At 48.7% G+C, this 18,425-nt stretch overlaps 5 protein-coding genes across 5 annotated transcripts; 3 read left to right on the forward strand and 2 right to left on the reverse strand.

The window, feature by feature from the left end:
- Positions 1-796: 796 nt before the first annotated feature.
- Positions 797-2,480, reverse strand: ATNIH1004_009887 (putative UV excision repair protein (RadW); the record flags this gene model as incomplete). Its single annotated transcript, XM_033574469.1, has 7 exons — positions 797-916; positions 983-1,507; positions 1,595-1,924; positions 1,985-2,064; positions 2,186-2,258; positions 2,328-2,375; positions 2,463-2,480. 7 exons carry the CDS (start codon positions 2,478-2,480, stop codon positions 797-799), a joined length of 1,194 nt encoding a protein of 397 aa, XP_033422487.1.
- A 2,213-nt stretch (positions 2,481-4,693) lies between these two features.
- Positions 4,694-5,163, forward strand: ATNIH1004_009888 (uncharacterized protein; the record flags this gene model as incomplete). The annotated part of the gene is made up of 2 exons (XM_033574470.1): positions 4,694-4,715; positions 4,790-5,163. 2 exons carry the CDS (start codon positions 4,694-4,696, stop codon positions 5,161-5,163), a joined length of 396 nt encoding a protein of 131 aa, XP_033422488.1.
- Positions 5,164-7,693: 2,530 nt separating this feature from the next.
- Positions 7,694-10,373, forward strand: ATNIH1004_009889 (uncharacterized protein; the record flags this gene model as incomplete). The annotated part of the gene is made up of 4 exons (XM_033574471.1): positions 7,694-7,784; positions 8,023-9,404; positions 9,472-9,576; positions 9,648-10,373. 4 exons carry the CDS (start codon positions 7,694-7,696, stop codon positions 10,371-10,373), a joined length of 2,304 nt encoding a protein of 767 aa, XP_033422489.1.
- A 573-nt stretch (positions 10,374-10,946) lies between these two features.
- On the forward strand, positions 10,947-11,969 carry TIF6 (translation initiation factor 6; the record flags this gene model as incomplete). The annotated part of the gene is made up of 5 exons (XM_033574472.1): positions 10,947-10,981; positions 11,077-11,148; positions 11,212-11,298; positions 11,354-11,542; positions 11,609-11,969. 5 exons carry the CDS (start codon positions 10,947-10,949, stop codon positions 11,967-11,969), a joined length of 744 nt encoding a protein of 247 aa, XP_033422490.1.
- A 739-nt stretch (positions 11,970-12,708) lies between these two features.
- On the reverse strand, positions 12,709-15,947 carry set2 (SET and WW domain protein; the record flags this gene model as incomplete). The annotated part of the gene is made up of 4 exons (XM_033574473.1): positions 12,709-13,293; positions 13,369-13,449; positions 13,505-15,126; positions 15,446-15,947. The coding sequence occupies 4 exons, from the start codon at positions 15,945-15,947 to the stop codon at positions 12,709-12,711; spliced, it is 2,790 nt and encodes a 929-aa protein (XP_033422491.1).
- Between the last annotated feature and the right edge of the window lie 2,478 nt (positions 15,948-18,425).

Consider the following 18,425-nt stretch of genomic DNA (forward strand, 5'->3'; position numbering starts at 1 on the left):
GAGGTGTATGTTATGTTCGATTGTATATTGATTGCTTAATATAAACCCTTTATACCCTTTACATATTATAACTTCGTACATCCATATCGAGCTAGAAACAAAATGATTAACCTAGTCGTAGGTAGGTAGTTGGACGTACGAAGTACGTACCTACCTAGGGTTACTCCTCGGACCAAGCACGTGTGGAAACAGTCACGAGACAGGGAAGGTCATCCAACAGTCTCCCGATCATGCCTTAATCTACAGGAGCTCAAGAATCAAATGGGTGTGGGGGGTCGGATCCTCTCTTCCACAGGATATTGCATGGTATGGAATGGTGGTTAAAAATAAATAATAAAAAAAAGAAAGTGCACTTCATCAGGGCCAATGGTGACCATAGACAGCTTCCAAGTACAACGCGCTTCCCTACATTATGAATCCAAAGAAGCACAGAGGTCCAGAAGTCGTTTCATCAGGTTAATTACCCACAGCGGCGATGTATGGATGCCTTGAGGCAAACACAGTTGAATCGAGATGTCTTATTCATTTTACTCCATTAACTAGGTGCATGATCTCAACGTCACATCTGAAAGAAAAAGAGAATAACCATCATACGTGAACACCAGGCTAGAAGTTATCCAGTGCGACAATAGGGCAACCGTGGCCTTCGGCTACACCACGATTGGCTTAAATAAACTTGGGGCCTGGCTGGGGAATGCGGAAAGAGTTGTGTATTGCAATAATCGTCAAGAAGGGAAGAAGGAAAACAAATGAGGCTCGCAGTGTACCGTCGAGCTTTCGACAGGGACCCGATGAATTATAAGTCATCCTGGTCATCCGGGTTCTCAAACAAGTAATTCGCAGCAAGCTCCTCGTTCTTGTCGCAAGCAAAGTAGGCCTGGATGACCAAGTCCCGCGAAAATCCGAGGCGGCAAAGCTAGTTCCTTGGTTAGTTTCACGCCTTACTGGAGGGAGGGTGGAATAAGAGGTACGAGGTACATACACGTTCAATGGCATCCCTCTCTTCCTCAGTAACATGGATCTGATGCGTACCAGGGGGAAGCGCGGAATCATCCTCCTCGCTCAAGAGTTGAAGAAATTGCTCCTCATTTTGTCCGATAAGTTGTGCAATTTGGGGATTGCCAGCAGCTACTTGCTGGAGAATCGGCTCGAGCATTTGCGGCTGCTGCTGGACTAGCTGCCGCAGCTGCTGAAAGTGGGGGTTATTCCGAAGAAAATCAAGGCTTGGGAGTCCTTCACCACCAGTGCCCGGAGCACCCCCAGCACGAGCTCCACGTCCACCCTCCTGACCACCGGCCTGAGCAGCAGCTTCAAACAAATTAACTGGCTCGTCAGCACCAGTCGTGGCGGGTGCAGCACCCTCTCCAGAGGCAGCAGGTGTTTCTTGTGCAGTAGCAGCAGTGGCAGTGTCAGCCTGCTGCTGCTGCTGCTGCTGCTGCTGCTGCTGCTGCTGTTGTTGTTGTTGTTGCTGCTGCTGCTCCTCCTGTTGGATATTATCTGGGATCCCCTGCATGGGGGGAAACAGAATGCATTAGCAAAGAAACAGGAGCATAAAAATTTTTTGGGGCCCGGGGGGGTTAACTATGGGACTCACATTCAAAAGGTATTCAATAGCACGGTCGGGGTTGAAAAAAGCAGCTCTCATCGCACGGTTGATATCCGACCTTGGGAAGCCCATGCTTTCCATCTGAGCAACGACTTGTTCGCTTTGGGAACCACTCAACAGCGCCGAGGGATCATTGAAGGATGAAGACGGCGTCTGGCCGGCAGCAGCCGCAGCCGGGGAAGGAGTTGCAGGGGCAGCCGGTGCGGAGGTATTCGTAGATGGAACCGGGGCGGGAGGTGCAGCGGGCGTCGAAGCAGCGGCTCTTGAAGGTGTGGAAGGGGCCTGTGATGGGGTGGCAGTGGACGAAGAAGCCTTGGGCTAAGGCAAGACGGGTCAGCCACGATGATCCCCAGAGAGACAGGGGGATGACGTTTTTACCTTGGACACCATGCACACTATGAAGCCCTTCTCCTCAATGTTGTATGTTTCGATCGTCTTGTCATCTTGCAGAATTTTTCCTATTGAAGCCCACAGTTGTCAGCTGGGATAGGTAAAATGAGGGTCTTGGCTCAGGCGGCACAGCCATCCTTGATAGCTGAATCGATCAGGAATGACAGCGAAGGAGTCCTGTCAACTCACCGGAGTAGATAAGCTTCAGTTGAGGAACTTCCCAGCCTTTTTCCTTGGAAATCTTCTCCTTTACTTGGCCGACCTAAATAAAGATTAGCACCTTCAGCCCCGCACTAGACAAGCTATTGACGAAAAAGGAGTCTCGGCTTACCGTCTCTGACGGGTCTGCATCGATTACAAACTTCTGCTGCTTCAGGTCCTAGATGAGAGAAACAAGTCAGATACCAGAAACCATGATGAGTATGTTGTTTGGGGGGTTGGAGGAGCATAGATAAACGCTGCATACTTTGAACGTGAGCTTCATTTTGCGCCACCGAAGAACCAGAGATGGCTTAAAAAGGTGGGTTGAAGGAAAAAGAGGCCCTGGGAGGCAGGAAAATGACGACGGACGCGCTTCGATCGAGTTGCGAGATAGTCCAGTCAATGGAAGACTAAAGCAGGCAAATCGCGGGAGAGAGATGACCAGGTCGACAGCGAAAGAACAGCAAGTGGTGGGAGAGTAACGACGATGACGAGCAGCCCAGGCGGTGACCCTCTGCTCCCGCCACACCTCCAGCCACACCCCTCGCTAAGCCATGGCGCAGTACTATGTTACTCTGTATTTACTCCATAGATATATCACTCGTCAAAGATCTTTAGGATCTGGGATTGTGTGCATCCGGCATTATGGTCGATCCTTCTAGTTCTTGCCATTCGACTATTCAGCATTGTAAGGACCAAAACCCGTCCGGGTAGATGGGGTCTCCTCAATCTATACATTTAGTAGTAGATAGAGATAATACATACATACAGGAATCGTCCTCCAATTCAGACTAATGTTGAACCATTGTACTCCATACGGGTGTCAAAGAACACCATGGATGGGTTCGAGATCTCTTCTCTAATGGGCCAGATTAAGGGCAGCTCCTGCATCCTCGGTTTCTCAAGACTCAACATCACCACATTTCCGTCAGAGCAATACGAATGATCGCATTCCTGGATCGGAGATTTCTGTCCGTCCGTATAACCACTATCCTATCCTGGAATGATCATCGACAATCAATTGTTTAGGGCTGCCCCAGGACGCTGGTGATCATCCCGGCTGTTCTGTACAGCATCGACAATCAACTTCTGGACGCTTTCCATGCACCTTCAATTATCCAGATGGCTGTCGTGAAAAAAAGCCCCTTATTTTTTGCTTTGTTTTATTTATTTATTTATTTTATTCGGGACGAGGGTCACCTCGCAGACTGTTTTCCAGGCATGTGGGCTAGATTTCATGTGCGAAAAAGGGCGCATGTGTGATCACTTTTGAATATATCACCACCGCCTACAGAGGCTAATTGTTACTATTCTGAATTATCGAGATTATAGTACGGAGTACTGCGTTGTATCCCAACGTGAGAGAGAGAATACGAAACCCGTTGCAATGCCGTGAGGGTTAGGGCGTGAAAGTTTGTCGTACGTACTTCCTACATGGATTAGTTTCATATCTCTCTCTCTCTCTTTCTTTTTTTTTTTTTTTTTTTTTTTAGCTACCCCCCAGTTCCAACAATATCATTAGTGCCCCTTCTTCTAGATTCCCCCCCCTTTATGAGAGGCACAACTGATCTAACAACAGTACTTCCCCTTGTCCTGATCCCAGTCCCCATTCGAACGATATCATGCAGGGCAATCCAAGTACTTTCGGGGAACTGATTTCCCGCGTCGCTCTCTTCTGGGTCTGAGAGATATACTTTCGGTCTTACCGGGTCACTGGAGTACAGGTCTATCCCATATTTTCCCCAGTCATCCCCTCGTCCAGCGTCCCTCTATTCTGGTTCTTCTGCTCTCATTACCACTTTACTCTAACGTTCGTATATTTTGATTGTTTCTGAAGCGAGATTGACATGCTGCCCTGATATATTATGATGAGACTATGACGAAAACCCTCTTTGACTGCTGATAATGCATCCTATCGTTAATCAGAATAATACTCTCCAATCAAGACGCTACTATACTATGGCCTATCTTAGCAAGTAGTGGAAAGGCTTGTGGGTGGCCACATACAACATTACGATTGCCTACTTTCCCTTGGGCACAGAGATCACGGCAGAAGTGATAGCGTGGAGTTCAGTCCAGTCCGTATCAGAGTTCGGACAGTCATCTTTGACCTCACGACAACAGTCTCTAATTGTTGTCCGCTGTGTGGTGTGGGCGATTTCCGTCCTTACCCAAGCCACCTTGGGAGCTATCTCACGATGTCGGTGACGAAACGAGAGCCAATGGCCGAGTTCAATTTTACAAGAGCTTGCGATTCTTCCTGATCAATCCAGTATGAGACCCCACTGCCCCTCGAAGATGCCGTCTTTGATCATCAGGGATCGCAACGACTAGCTACGGACTAAAAGACGAGCCTTGGTCCATCCGCATCAGCCCAACCATCTGTTTCGAGTGTAGTATCACTGATATCCAATCGGTATTCTGGTCGGACTCTGACCCAGCCGGAATCCAAACACTGCTCCCTTGACGGGAACCACTATTTCTATACTACGCCGAATGCGTGTCGCACAGATCAAAGGTTAGGACGGCCTCGAATACCAAGACAGTTGTACCGTGGTATCTGATCAGAACCGAGGGTCAGTATATCTCCAGCAAAGTTATTCAGAAGTCAAACGGTCGCTAGACAGCCTCAGGATCTGGTCTCCTTCGGAACGCTCGTCGCCGGCAGCCCATTCGCTCCAGATAGACAACTCCCGGGGGGTCCGCTTCCAACGTTGAGTGTCACTGACGAAAGTAATATCCATCCACTTTTCCGTAGCGACAGCCCGTCGCCGGCCCAGACGCCAACGCCGGGCACCATTGTGATTGCATCATCGGCGTCCGGGCAGACCATCTCCGTGCAGACTTTGAACCGGGTCACGTCGGTACATTCCCTTCAGGCTCATCCACCACGAAGCCAGTCGCCGCTCTTTGAGCAAATGGTTCAGCCGGCCAAAGCTGAGCCTAACGCGAAGGTCCTCTGGTGAACACCACCGCAGTCATCGTCAGCCCACAATACCAGCTTCATCATGGCTGCGGATGTGCGGAGGACCATCAAGCGGTATGAGAAAAGTATGATTGTTCATGAGTCCCCTCATGCAAGCTAGAGCTGGAGGGGAGATCCTGCCGATATGTTTTCCCCTGTATATTTCCTTGGTCCGAAGATATTCTAGATTTATTTTTCTTTATATTAATATTAATCTATTTTGATATAACATTTATTTATTTCCTTTTTTTTATATCCCATGTTGTTCTATATGGAGACAGTAATCGGTGCGGATAAATCTAGAAGAGATGGATTGTTAGTCTCTTTTGCTCTTGCACCAAGAAATGGCTGGGGTTGGATTCTACTGGGGCTTAGGAATTTCTCGTCGAATGGAACGTTGACATAGTCTATACATAGATGTGGCTGACAGGGGCTCTGAATCGATGTCTCGACAACCTGCAGAGCCGTGTAACTTGGAATACAGAGTAGGTGCAATGTACAACATGGTTGTGTTACCCTCTGGTTCCGACTGATACTGAGAAAATTCAATCTGATATCCTTGTGACTGTGCCCCCCTGGTAGATGGAGGGTGAACTGAAGGTGAGAGGCATCTAGGAAATGGCGGTCGAGGCTGCCATTTCTTCCAAGGACGATCTAGTATCAGAGTGGGGTATAGGATGTTAGACAATTGCGAGAGGATTCTACTGTCCACAATGATTCCTCAGAAATATGGGTGTGTCCCTATACTTAATAGATGGAAGTGTAAGCATATATATATAACAACGATGACGAGGTTTGTCGGAAGGCAGTCAATATCCATACGTGTTGCTGTCTAGTCCACTGATAAAGAATTTAACCACTATAGAGACCTTCTATATAGAAGAAATCTTATTTTCTCATCCTTTTTGATGGTGAATCTTCTTCCAATTTCATAGAAGGATTGCTTATTCCGGGTATCCGTACCGTACTGGTGGTAATACCTCATACGGTTGGATACCTGGTATTTACCACAACAGACCAATCGAAGGGAATTTGAGGGGAAAAAACTCATTCATTCATTCATTCCTTGCTTCCTTTTCGTCTTTTCTCTGACTTAGTCTTCGTCCTGGATCTCGTTGTATATCCAGACTGCTCACTCATACCTCCTCCTGCTCTTCTCATCCTCCTGACGATTTACTCCTGTGTGTATCCGAGACCGGCTACTTGCGCCACCGCTGCGGGCTCTGCTGGATCTTCGAACTAGTAACTACCGTACAGAGTAAGTAGGAGTAAACCACCTCATCATCCATCCATCAATAATCAGAATCATTATCATCATCTCCTTCTACCGGACTGGCTTGTCTTTCCTATTTACCACTCATCTTCGATTGATTGATGTCGGATTGATGGATTGACCCAGAAGAATTACCTCAGTTTTCGTGTATTGCTTGTTCGATTGATTTTCTTCTCATCTCGCTTCCTACTCGTATTTTTCTCTTTTGCTTCTTCTGCTTGTCATTGGAAAAGTGTCTATTCATGGAGATCAATCAACAACTGTTGTCGTGATCATCGATCTTCTTATTGGATTGTTTCTCTGCCATTCTCTCTCTCTCTCTCTCTCTCTCTTTTCTCTCCTTCTCTCCTCTCTCACTCACTTTCACGCTGTCTCTCCCTTCCCACCCCCCCCGAAAATCTCCTCCGATTCCAGTCCATATATGCCTGCCGTTGATGCGACTACTTCTTCCGGCGACCCAAATCTACTCTTCTCATTGATCCACTGGGCCGAACCACTTTCTGCCTTCCTCCACTCCATACAGTAGTAGTACTACTCTACTTACTACAACTCACTACTACTCTACTACTTACTTTGACTTCGATTGCTTGCTTCGACTTCTGATCGACTTAGACTACCTTCGATCAGATTAAAGGACCTTCGTCTCTTTATTCTCTAACTTTGTCGTCTTGGGGTCCCCTTTGACTCTTCATCGCATCTACGCAATTGGTACGTGCAACTCCTGATGCTGTATCCTAAATTTTTTTTTTGTTTTAGTTTTTTCTTTTTTTTCCCCTTTCCTTGTCTTGTAGTTATGATTATCGCCAACACATTCTCTTGCATTCCATCTGCACGATCACAACCACCCCCGACTACTGTTTTCTTTCAGTCTTTATTCCCCTATGCTCTTTTGCATCCCCGTCCGCAACACCCACTATCGAGTGTTTCGTGACGCGATTCTGTCAGAAACTATACTTCCCACACCTGAATCGCAGATTGTTTTAAACTAGTGTTACTTTTCAACTCTACATTTCAGCCGAATACATTCTGTATCTCTGTCTATCCTTTTCCAGACCCCTCTACGACCTTAACTATCCCCGTCTCTATCAAATTCCGCCGTTTTCCTCTTCCTCTGCCCCTTGGATGCCATGTCCTCCCTGCAATACGTCTCTCGCGCTGCCGAGAATTTTTTTTATTTTGATTCTCTCTTCTTCCCTTACTACGTTCGGTTCTCTCCCGACTTATCCTGAATACTCATACGAAGTCACAGGGTATAGCGATGGCCGGGGTCAAGCGTAAAATTGAGGCTCCCAAGGGGTCTGCTACCATGTCTTCTGGCGGCCCTCCATCTACGCCTCTCAACATCCATCGTAAGTTCTCCGTGGACTTCCTGCCACTGTCCGTCATCTTCTCATTAAGCCATAGACTCTGCGGTTGGAGATACGTCTCACATTCGTGTGACTCGAAGCCTTCGTGCAAGTCAGGATGCCCGTGCCAACCAAACTGAAAATAATAAAAGCAACACTCAAACTCCAACTAACAACAGCAATAACAACAAAAGTGGCCCTAGCCGCCCATCCCGTATCATCACACTTAGTACTCGCGCAGCTCGAGCAAATACCGCTGCCCACAATGCGAGCGCTGTAGCAAATAGCTCCAAGAGTACCACTCGTGAAACGCGTGCTTCTCGAACTCGCGCTGCTGCTCCTGCGGCACCAGTGGCTTCGACCCAGGTTGATGGTACAGCCTCCTCAAATGTACCAGAGACTCCACGATCCAAGCGGGTCAAACGGGGATCGGTGGCGGAAGAAACGCCAAGGACAACGAGGCAGTCCGCCCGACTCCGGCCACATTTCCATCCCGTGGCAGGTGAGAATGCTCCTTCAGAGGCAGATATTGCACCAAAGCGACCCGAGGAAGCAAGCCCCTCGGTGAGTATCGCTTCTGTCAGTAGAACTCGCAAACGGAGCCGACAAACTGTGGATGAGACCAAAGAACCAGTCTATGACGGCGCCCCCGATGCTGCCATTACAGTGGTCAAGGTATCTCCTCGAAGTGTCACCACTGCAGAGAATGACAAGGAGACCAAACCTATGGATGCAGAAGCTTCTCGGGCCCCGAGTGCCGGACCTTCACAACCTGTGGAGGAGGTCCGAGAAGTGCCGGCTGCCCAAAAAGACAACGACGAAGCTAGTATGTTGGCGGCGGCTGACGAGGCTGTGAGCCCTACAACCAAGCCCACCAGTCCGTTGGCAAAACGAAAGCGTAAATCCTCAGAGATCGAGGGCCCTAATGCGGCAGATCCTGCCAACTTGGCTGACTCCCCCAGCAAGAAGCCCAAATTGGAGGATGGCGTGCAGGACCTGGAGCAGCAACTGCAGGGTGGTCCTGATGCGAAAACAGAATCTCAATCTCCCGCCGATGGTGCGGCGGAAAACAAAACCGACACTGAATCCCGTCAAATCACGGAAGAGGCCGAGGGGTCTACATCGGAAATTGCTACAGGACCTGCAGTGGCCAAGGTTGTTCGACCTAGTCGTAATCGGGGTCGAGGGCGCGGTGGGCGTAGCAGAGCTGCTGCGCGGTTCGCATCGAGCAAACGAGGGCGGGGCAGTACTCGAAGTGCTCGAGGGGGTCGTTCGGGTCGTCAGTACGATCGTTCAAGCGATGTCGAGCTCGAACGTTCCCCGTCCCCAAGTGCAGCCACCCAGAAACTACGGGATCGGCAGCGCGAACTTGACAAGGCATTCAGGCGACTGGCAGCCGCCCAGCGACTGGCGTTGGCTGTGCTGGCCTCCCAGTCAGAGAAAAAGCTCTCTCTCGATAAGAATGCCCACATAAATGTCCCTGAATACGACGAGATCAGTTCCCTCCTAAAGGATAGACTTCGGGGAAGATTGGAAGTATTTTATCGTGAATATGAACTCAAAGTGGAGCAGGAGAACAGGTTGTTTACGGCAAACAAAGAAGCTATCGAAGAGAGGTTTAGGGTAGGTTTTGTAAAGGTGTCTTTTCGACTTGGAAAGGTGAGATCTCTCTAACAGTAGCGGATTACAGGCAGCAGCACGGAACATCCAGGAGGAGCACTTTCACGCGAGCCAAGGGGATTATATGGCTTTCGTGGAGGGGCGCCGCGCGGCAGAAGACGATGAACACACAGAGGTAAGCCCGCCGCCGCTGCCGCAGCAACAACAATGTTATCAGGGCTAGGAGCTGATGTAGAAAATGATTAGACCGACGGTTCGGAGACTGAGGCCGAACGAGGGCCCATAATTCCACCGGCCAAGGAATTTGTACGGGGCTTCAATTCCTCCTTTGTCCAAGATACGGCTGGGGCGGCTGCCTACGAGCGAGGCCATGCTGGCTGGGATGATTTCGTGCAGCGTGCCAAACTCGGTGACGACATTGATCCGCAGATGAAGGAGATGGGCAATGCTGGGCCGTTTTCTGGCCTGTCTGCCCGGGAGATCATTGACCTCCTGCTTCAAGCGACAGGAATTGTTGAGGTGCGGCAGGGTGGTGCGATCGAGAAACAAGCCCCCCCTGTGGTCGCCAATGTGCGTCCGACGGCATTATCTGCACTGGCTGATATCGCGGCGGCCGAGCTACCTCGGCCCTCCATATCACAGGCGACTCCGCGCCTGCCAGCGCATCGGAATATCCTCCCCCAGCCGCAGGTGGCTCATGGACCGACCGATCCTCGACCATTTGTTTTGCCACCTCCGACCCCCCATCGACAGGGCTCCCGTCGACTACTCCCTGCTGCGCAGCAGATTCCCCCAATTAATGAGCAGCTTGGACTGCCTGACCCATTTGCCTCAAGAGGGGGTCCCCCCCAACTTCCCCCTCCCCCGGGATCCAACTTTCAACGGCCTCCGCCGCCGGGTTACCTAGCAGGCCATCATCCCTCGCCCTTGTATTTTCCACCACCTCCGCCCGGCCCTCGTCCACCCTATTAATGAGACCGCGGGGAGTTTCCCTGCCTGTAACTTGGGGGTGCTTTTGGTTACTGGAATTGGGCGCAGAAGGAGCGCTTATGTTGGTGGAATAGTCTTTTATGGACATGAATGGATTTTGCGATGGATCCATTTTTGTCTATTTCCTGTTTGATTTTTCTTTTTTCGTATTACGAAGATTACGGGTGCAGCATTTTTTGTTCTGGGGTTGGGGATCAACTGTATAACTTCAACTTTGCTGAGCATTGACATGTAAGGAATGATCGGCACTGACTAACTGTTAATCACGATGACTCAGCCCGATGACTCCTTGCCCCGATCGGGCCTAGTGTCCCTCGGCAGGGCGGTTTCGAGGATTTCCACATTCTGCCGTCTTTCTTTCGCCTCGTCTGACTGCATATATTTAATTGCACTCGTTCATCTTTCCCTGCGGCTTGTTAGCGCCCTCTTTCACCGTAGTCCCTCTCCCTTCCCCCCCCCCTCCTCGTTGATCCAGAGACTTGTTCTCTTTCGAACAAACCTACTCTCCTCAAAATTTCCTCCATTTCCGACCATACAACCGTTACCTATTTCAGCATGGCGGTCCGCGCACAGTTCGAGAACTCCAACGAGTGAGTACCTGGTCGCTTTCGAATTTCCTGGAACTTCTTGAGCCATGTGGACGTATATGTGTGCGTATTTGTTAACAATGTGATCCTTTGCGCAGAGTGGGTGTTTTTTCCCGCCTCACCAATTCATATGCGATTGTTGCCATCGGGGCGTCCGAAAACTTCTACAGGTACGGTTATACCGCCGTGGAACGGGGCTGGGTAGCAGACCACTAACCCCGACGCCTTCGTAGCATATTTGAGGCGGAATTGCAAGATGTCATTCCAATTTGTCATGCCACTATTGCCGGAACTCGAATTGTTGGCCGTCTAACAGCGGGGTACGTTAGTATACTTTGATGTTTTTGTGCAGCTGCTGAGCTTTTCTCGACATAGCAATCGCAACGGCCTTTTGGTTCCCACCACCACCACAGACCAAGAACTGCAGCATCTACGGAACACACTGCCAGATTCGGTCAAAATCCAACGGATAGAAGAGCGTCTTTCGGCACTGGGAAATGTGATCTGCTGCAATGACCATGTGGCGTTGATCCATCCGGATCTGGAGCGAGAGACAGAAGAAATGTATGATCCAGATTCTCTCCCACCAAAATATATACATATGTATGTATATACTAACCTGGATTCTAGTATTGCCGACGTCCTTGGAGTCGAAGTTTTCCGACATACCGTTGCCGACAACGTCCTGACCGGCTCGTATATGGCCCTCTCCAACCAGGGTGGTATTGTGCATCCCAAGACTTCGATCCGTGACCAAGACGAGCTCTCCTCGCTGTTGCAGGTGCCCCTGGTCGCCGGTAGTGTCAACCGGGGTAGTTCCGTTGTTGGCGCAGGTATGGTCGTCAACGACTGGCTGGCAGTGACCGGACTGGATACAACCGCTACCGAGCTGAGTGTAATTGAGAGTGTGTTCCGGTTGGGCGAGATGGGCCCTCGGGGCGTGGGTATGGGCAATGCCAACAAGGAAAGCATTGTGGAGAGTTTCTACTAAATCCTCGAATCGGGTATGGGGTTAGGATTTGTGCGACTATTTCTACCTTTTATTTTATTTCTTTTTATTTATTTATTTTCGTTGTTATGATATATCCGGATCGTTGGGACTCGATTGTCTAACAATCATCTAACTACCATGTCACGTAATGCAATGAATGAATGGATGGGACGAACGATGTGGAGAGAGAAGATAGAAGGAAACAAAGATTCTCTTCCATCTCTATCCGTTTGCACTTTTCCTTCCTGATCCCCGCAAGAATTCAGAAATTCGTTTGATTTAATTAATACGTGTGATAGATGTACAAAGCGAGCGAGTGAATCCCTAAAGTAGATAGAACGTTCGTAGACTAAATCAATCTGGACAGGCCACCCCAAATGAAAGGATCCTGTCTCAAGCCCGGGGTTACTTTTCCTCTCTTCTGCTCGTCCTTTTTTAGTTGTACACTTAGAATATAGCTAGCGGTCAGATCTGCCACTGCCTTTTAGCCTTTGAAACCATCTTTCTACCGGGATGCAAATATAACAAGCGCAAATCGGGGTATTGACAGGATAAGTTGAGGGGAAAAAAATAATAAGAAGAAAGTAAAAAAAAGATAAAAATAAATAAAGTAAAATAATAAAAAAATAAAGGTATAATACGGAGAAGAATCAACGCCTTGCGCTCCAATCTGAAATGCTTATACAGGAGGAAAAGTCATAGAAAACGAATCGGGCCGCCGCCTCATCTGCTACAATAGCTATACTTTTCCCTCAATGCCGAATTGCGATCGCTGGAGGTTATTATTATCATCATTATTAGTATATCCCCCATTGGATAGAGCATGGGAATGGTATCGATTCGGATCCACCAAGTCGACCATATCCTCCTCGCGATTATCGTTGTCCTCGTCCGGAGGCGGCGGGGGTGGCGGGGGCGGCGGTGTTGACGATCGTTGTCGTTTGGAAGACGAAGTGGCTTCGTCGTCGTGAGATCCATCACCTGCACTGGACTCCTCTTCTCGTTTCCTTTTTACGCCGAGTTGGGCGTCTTCTACGCTCGCAGATTTCTCCTTCTCCCCGACCTTGTCCCCTTCGTCGTCAGAGAGCTTGACGTCTTCGGCTTCGTCGTCGCTGGGGACTTGCGGCGTATCATCCGTCTTCGATTCCGTCTCCTTGGCCTGCATTTGAGCCTTCCGGTGTTCATAGGCTCGATGTTTCGCCACGGCTTTGTCGAAGAATTCCTTGCAGAATTTCTTTACTTTCTTTTGCTGTTTTTCGTCGATTTTCGTGGGATCTTCCACCCGGTTGTTCTTGAAGTCCGAGTTGACCAGCTTCTTAGCCACCTATTGTGTACATGTCTGTGTTAGGTATGCATGCATCGTCATTGACCGGGTGCGGAGGAGGGTTGCTAATCTCACATCTTTGGCGTATCGCTTTAGATCATCTTTCGGAAGTTTGTGTTTGAACTTGTCCACCACGTATTTCACGTGGGGAAACAACTGAGGCGAAATTAGTCTCATCTTGTCTCACGGGCACCTGCTACTCGACACTCACCGTATTCTCGTAAAGCTTCTTCCGTTTCTCCTCGCTGTAACTCCTCCACTTCTCCTGCCCTTCCTTCGTATCTGGGGTAGGTTTGGACGCTTGCGGCGTGATGGGCGTGCCACTCTTCTCTTTTGGCGTATTTTCCTTGGCGTTCATGATGCCATCAATAATATCCTGCAGCGCCTTGTCTCTTGCCTCCTTTGGTGGTGGAGGAGGCTGTGGTGCTGGCATCGTTGGGCGTGTCCACGTGGTCTCACCCCGTGCAGAGTAGTAATATGTCCTACCGTTCGACTCGGCAGCAAACCATCCTGCCGGAAGTGGGTTGAATTGACGCCGAAATGACCTGGGGCCGTGATGGTGGGAATTTCGTGGACCATGCCCCCCACGGCCTTGAGAAGCCGGCCCGCGAGGTGCCTCGATTGATCTCGATCTTGACCGGGTGCGCGACTTGGACCGTCGTCGTTCATCACGGACGGTCGTCTCTCGTCGCTCGAACTGATTGACAGCCTGTGCAGACGCATTTGGATCCCTTTTCATCCGAGGGATACGATAACCAACCTCAAGCGTTGACCAACTCTGCAACAGTGTGGTCGCCTTCTTTTCTACCCGCTCCTCCCCGCAGTTTGTCAGCGGCTGGATGGTAGACTCGATCTTCGAATCGATGATCTTGTTGCGTGTCAGGCGAGGGAATCCATCCAAGATGTCCAAAATTTGCAGTGCAACATTGGTATCTTCCTTCCACATGGTCAGTTGAGAATTGAGTATCTGATACCCATGCATCTTAACGACACGATTGCGAACACGCTCATCGTCACAACGTTGTATCCGACCCAAAAGCTTGACTGCGATCCATTTCTCCTTGCACTGCATCAAAGCCGCCATGACTTTGGTGACGCCGTTCTCGTCCAGAGACTTGGGTTGCACGCTATCGACGTATTCTTCATCATCCTCGCCCATCTTCTTCTTACGCGGGCGCTTCGCTACTGCAGTATCCCAGCTCTCCGCATCATCAATACCCAAGGCCTCAATTGTAGCATTCGACAACTTAGTTGCACGTTCTGTCTGTGTCCTCCCACCGATGAAACCGGTGCAATTGGGTTCCGCACAATAGCAGGGCTGAGGGTCGGCTCCGTAGCGGTCCACATTGTAGTTAAAGACAAGCTCTTCGCCCGCCTGAATGCTTCGTTCGGCAAAGATGCCCATTCGGAGCTTCTCCCCGACCACCCACTTGTCGACATAACAGTTGGGATTGCATGAGTGGTTACAGAATCGCCCCAAATTGCCTCTTTTAGTCGCATCGACAAATTCGCCCTTACTGAGGGACATAAAATAAAAATGTTTGATTCCTTCCATATCATACTGCCGCATACGACGTCGAAATAGGCCCTCGTTGATAACTTCGCCCACATATTCGAAGATGAACTGATGCGGTCGCAGGTCCGCCTCGGCACGCAGACCAAACCCCTTCTTTTCGGTCTTGATGACGGCCACCGGAGCGTACTCTTTGCGCTGAAATCGTTGATTTTGGCATTCCGGACCACATCCACAATCTCCCATACATTCGATCTTGGTTGCGCGGTTGATACAGTCGGAGTCCTCTCCACATGCCAGGTTTTTGCCGATGGTCGATTCTGATTTGAGTTAGAGAGAAATATTCCAACACAAGCCTTTTTTTTTTCTTTTTTCTTTTTTGTTTTTTATCCATCTCACAATAGAATTGGATAGCATGTTGGAGAAGGGGAAAGTAAGGAAAGAAAGACAAGAAGAAATGGCTGGGTTTAAAAAGACCATCAAGTACGGGACTGTGAAACAGAGAAGTCGAGCGATTCGATTTTCTTTACCATCCTTTTTTTAGGATCCGTACTATGTGACATCCGTAGAAAAGGGGGAGGGGAACGTGCAAAGAAAGCCTTGAAGGGGTCAGGGGAGAGGGGAAATTGGACGACCTACCCCATTCTTCAGCACAGTCACATTCCATCGCATGTTCTGTATATCCCATGTATTTGTTGGCATACGAACAAGTATCCATCAGCTCAAAAGTAGACTGAGCTTCCACAGTACGATCTGGTAAATGCGAGAACAACTGGGGTGGCTGCGGAACCACCTTCTGTGAAGAGCTGCGAGTCAATTTTGGAGGCTGCCCAGGGTCCATCTTAACCGTAATATCGCCTCCGATTTTCCCCTCCGCGATGAAAGCAGGGCCATCAAGTTCATCTCCTTCTTTTTTGATGGGCGTCTGCGAAGAGGACCGCGATTTGACCGCCGATGCACCCAAGCCATTCTGAGCAATTGTGGGAGGTGAATTCGATGCTCTACTGGAGTCATCCCTGGCCATGGCATCGCCGCTTTTAAGGATGGGAGTATCCGGGGTGCCGTCAGTCTCCAGCTTCATTGCGGTCACCCCATCCGCTACGGATTCAGACTGACGGTCCGCGTAGTCATGGGGTGACATGACGACACGGACGGCGCGCGCCAATTATCGGAGCCAGCGGGAGAATGCGCTGGAGGGGAAGAGGTGGAAGGGTCGGGATGAGCAAAATAGTTAAATGGATAGAGAGTATGTGTGAGTACTCTGTAGGGGAGGGAGGGAGGAAGAAGCTGCGGCACGGGATGGAAAATCGTGAGAGGGGGAGAAAGAAAGCGAGAAAATCACGACGCCGTCCAAAGGAGCAAAGTGTGAACCAAAGTCCAAAGTCACCGTCGAACAACGTCCACGTCTTTTTTTTTTTTTACCCGCGCCAAGAAAAAAAATATCCAGTAAAAAGGAAAAGGAATCAAGGGATTTTTCTCATTTTTTATACACTTCTAAAGCTCTCGAATCCCTTCTCGCCCGGGATTCTCTCACTATTCAATCAATCAATCAATCAATTGCGCATGCCTTCACTGCAGTGGAGATCTCATTTGAAAAAGAAAAAGAAAAAGAAAAAATGCAAAAAGGTTCAACCAGTAATTCACTAGCTCTTCCCAGGTGGTTGCTCTTCTTAATGCCCTTCTCCCGAGCTATTCGTTCGACTCGTGAAGTGTGGCAATTTCAAAGCGATGGGGTGGAAGGGGACATGGAAATTTGCCTTCGATCCAAAGTTGTAGATAGTCTGAACGACTTTTCCAACCACTTCACTTTCATAGACTGGCATTTTTCTTCCTCCGCAAATGTGATTCTGTTCATCTCCGCGGACTTGGTGAGGGGAGATTAAAAGTATATTTATCAATGCATGTAATTTATTTATTTGTCGGCATAAGGATGACAGAGAAACGGGAACTTAGTAAAATAAAGGCTCGTAGATTGTAGATAGCCCAGCTCGCGTCTAAAGGGAGCGTGAAGAAGCGCCATCGAGGATATATCAGTAGTACGATAGCAACGCAGATGAGGCGATATTAACTGTTGCAAAGATAAGCAAGCTTCAACGAGTGAAACTACAACTAAAGTTAGTCCTTTTTTCCCTTAAGGGAAAAAAAAATCCAAAAAAAAATAAATAAATAAAAAAATAAAGAAGAAAGGGGGAATGGATTGTTTTAGGAACGTGTGGAATAGAACTGATGAGAGGAGCCACAGCATGAGCTCCTGGGATCCTTCAGTATGGAGTCGCTGGGTTAATCTCAGACGCTTATATCTCGAGGTTCTCCTACGAACACAACAAAGACGTGCATGGATCAAGCGAGCGGCTGCTTTCCAACAGATTCCGAACCTGACGGACTTGAGTCAAATCCACAGGCCATGAAAAGACCGAATAGCCCAAGCTAGTTAGTAGTATCCTGCGCAATGCAGCTTCCATCTAAGGTGGCTAGGGAGAGTGTCAGTTGGCGAGAAGAGATCTGCATGGGGAGGGAATTAGTTAGCTGCGATGATAAATCGTCATCTGTTTAACATTTCAATTTATTCTTTCTCCTATTTCCCCTCCTTCGCATAGTCATCATCATCTTTGTTTTGTGGTTAGTTTTTCTAGGATTCTTCAGATCCAAATCCCCTCAGGAGGAAAGAAAAAAGAAGAAATGGAAAGAGAGTCGGAGGAAGGCCCTGGTTGGGGCGGGTAACCATTGGACCTAAAAACATCACAGAACCAATTCGCAACGAAGAAAAATCCATTGGCGGAGCCACTGAAACCAGTCAGCTTCTATTCTGGTGACAGGCGGATGCACGTCAAATCCTCGACATCCAAATGATGCATGAACGGGTGGTGTTACCGTGACGGACAAGAGAGTACTTATGTGGTATGTTAAGAGGATAGAAATTATTTGGTTGTAGATGGAAAATAGGCTATTTCGTGATCTTTTTTGTTTTTGTTTTTTTTTTTCTTTCCTTTGTTCACCTAATATCCTTCTTGAAAATCAATATAGATTACACCCGCATTGAAGGATTTGTCTAATGTAGAGCACGAATAACCCCTCACATATCCAACCTAGATAGAATAGAATAGAGACACAGGCTCGATCCAGTCGGTCTTTTTCTAGAGAGACGCATATCGAGGATATTCAATGTTCATGTTGGATGTATCCGTCTGTATATTAATTACATACATACTCTGTACATACGGTTGACGTTTCCTCGGGTCTTTCCAGGTACAAGCTGCAGGCCGGTATCGTACCACAGTCTGGATTTTCTGAATACTGTGTAGATACAAGCGTGACGGGTACCTGGGAGGTGGGGCTACAATCCTGTCCCACCTGTCCGAAGGTGACTGGAAACCTCTGACCAAGGTACTGGGTACTTTGTTTGGACTTTGGAGGTAAGTAGTAATAATACTCTGGAAGTACTAACGTGTCCCACTAAGGTACCTAGGTAGAAGGTTCATTATCCTCCCGCGTACAGCACAGGGAAAAGTCAGGACGCGCCACCGTCTTTATTTTTTATTTTTTTTCCCTTCCCCTTTTTTCAGCATCTTCTGTTCATGTTCCTCCCTCTCCTTCAACTACTTCATCTCTTGTCCCGCGA

The sequence above is a fragment of the Aspergillus tanneri genome, assembly GCF_003426965.1.
Source record: "Aspergillus tanneri strain NIH1004 chromosome Unknown AapTan_5_pilon_pilon_pilon, whole genome shotgun sequence".
Taxonomy (NCBI): Eukaryota; Fungi; Ascomycota; class Eurotiomycetes; order Eurotiales; family Aspergillaceae; genus Aspergillus; species Aspergillus tanneri.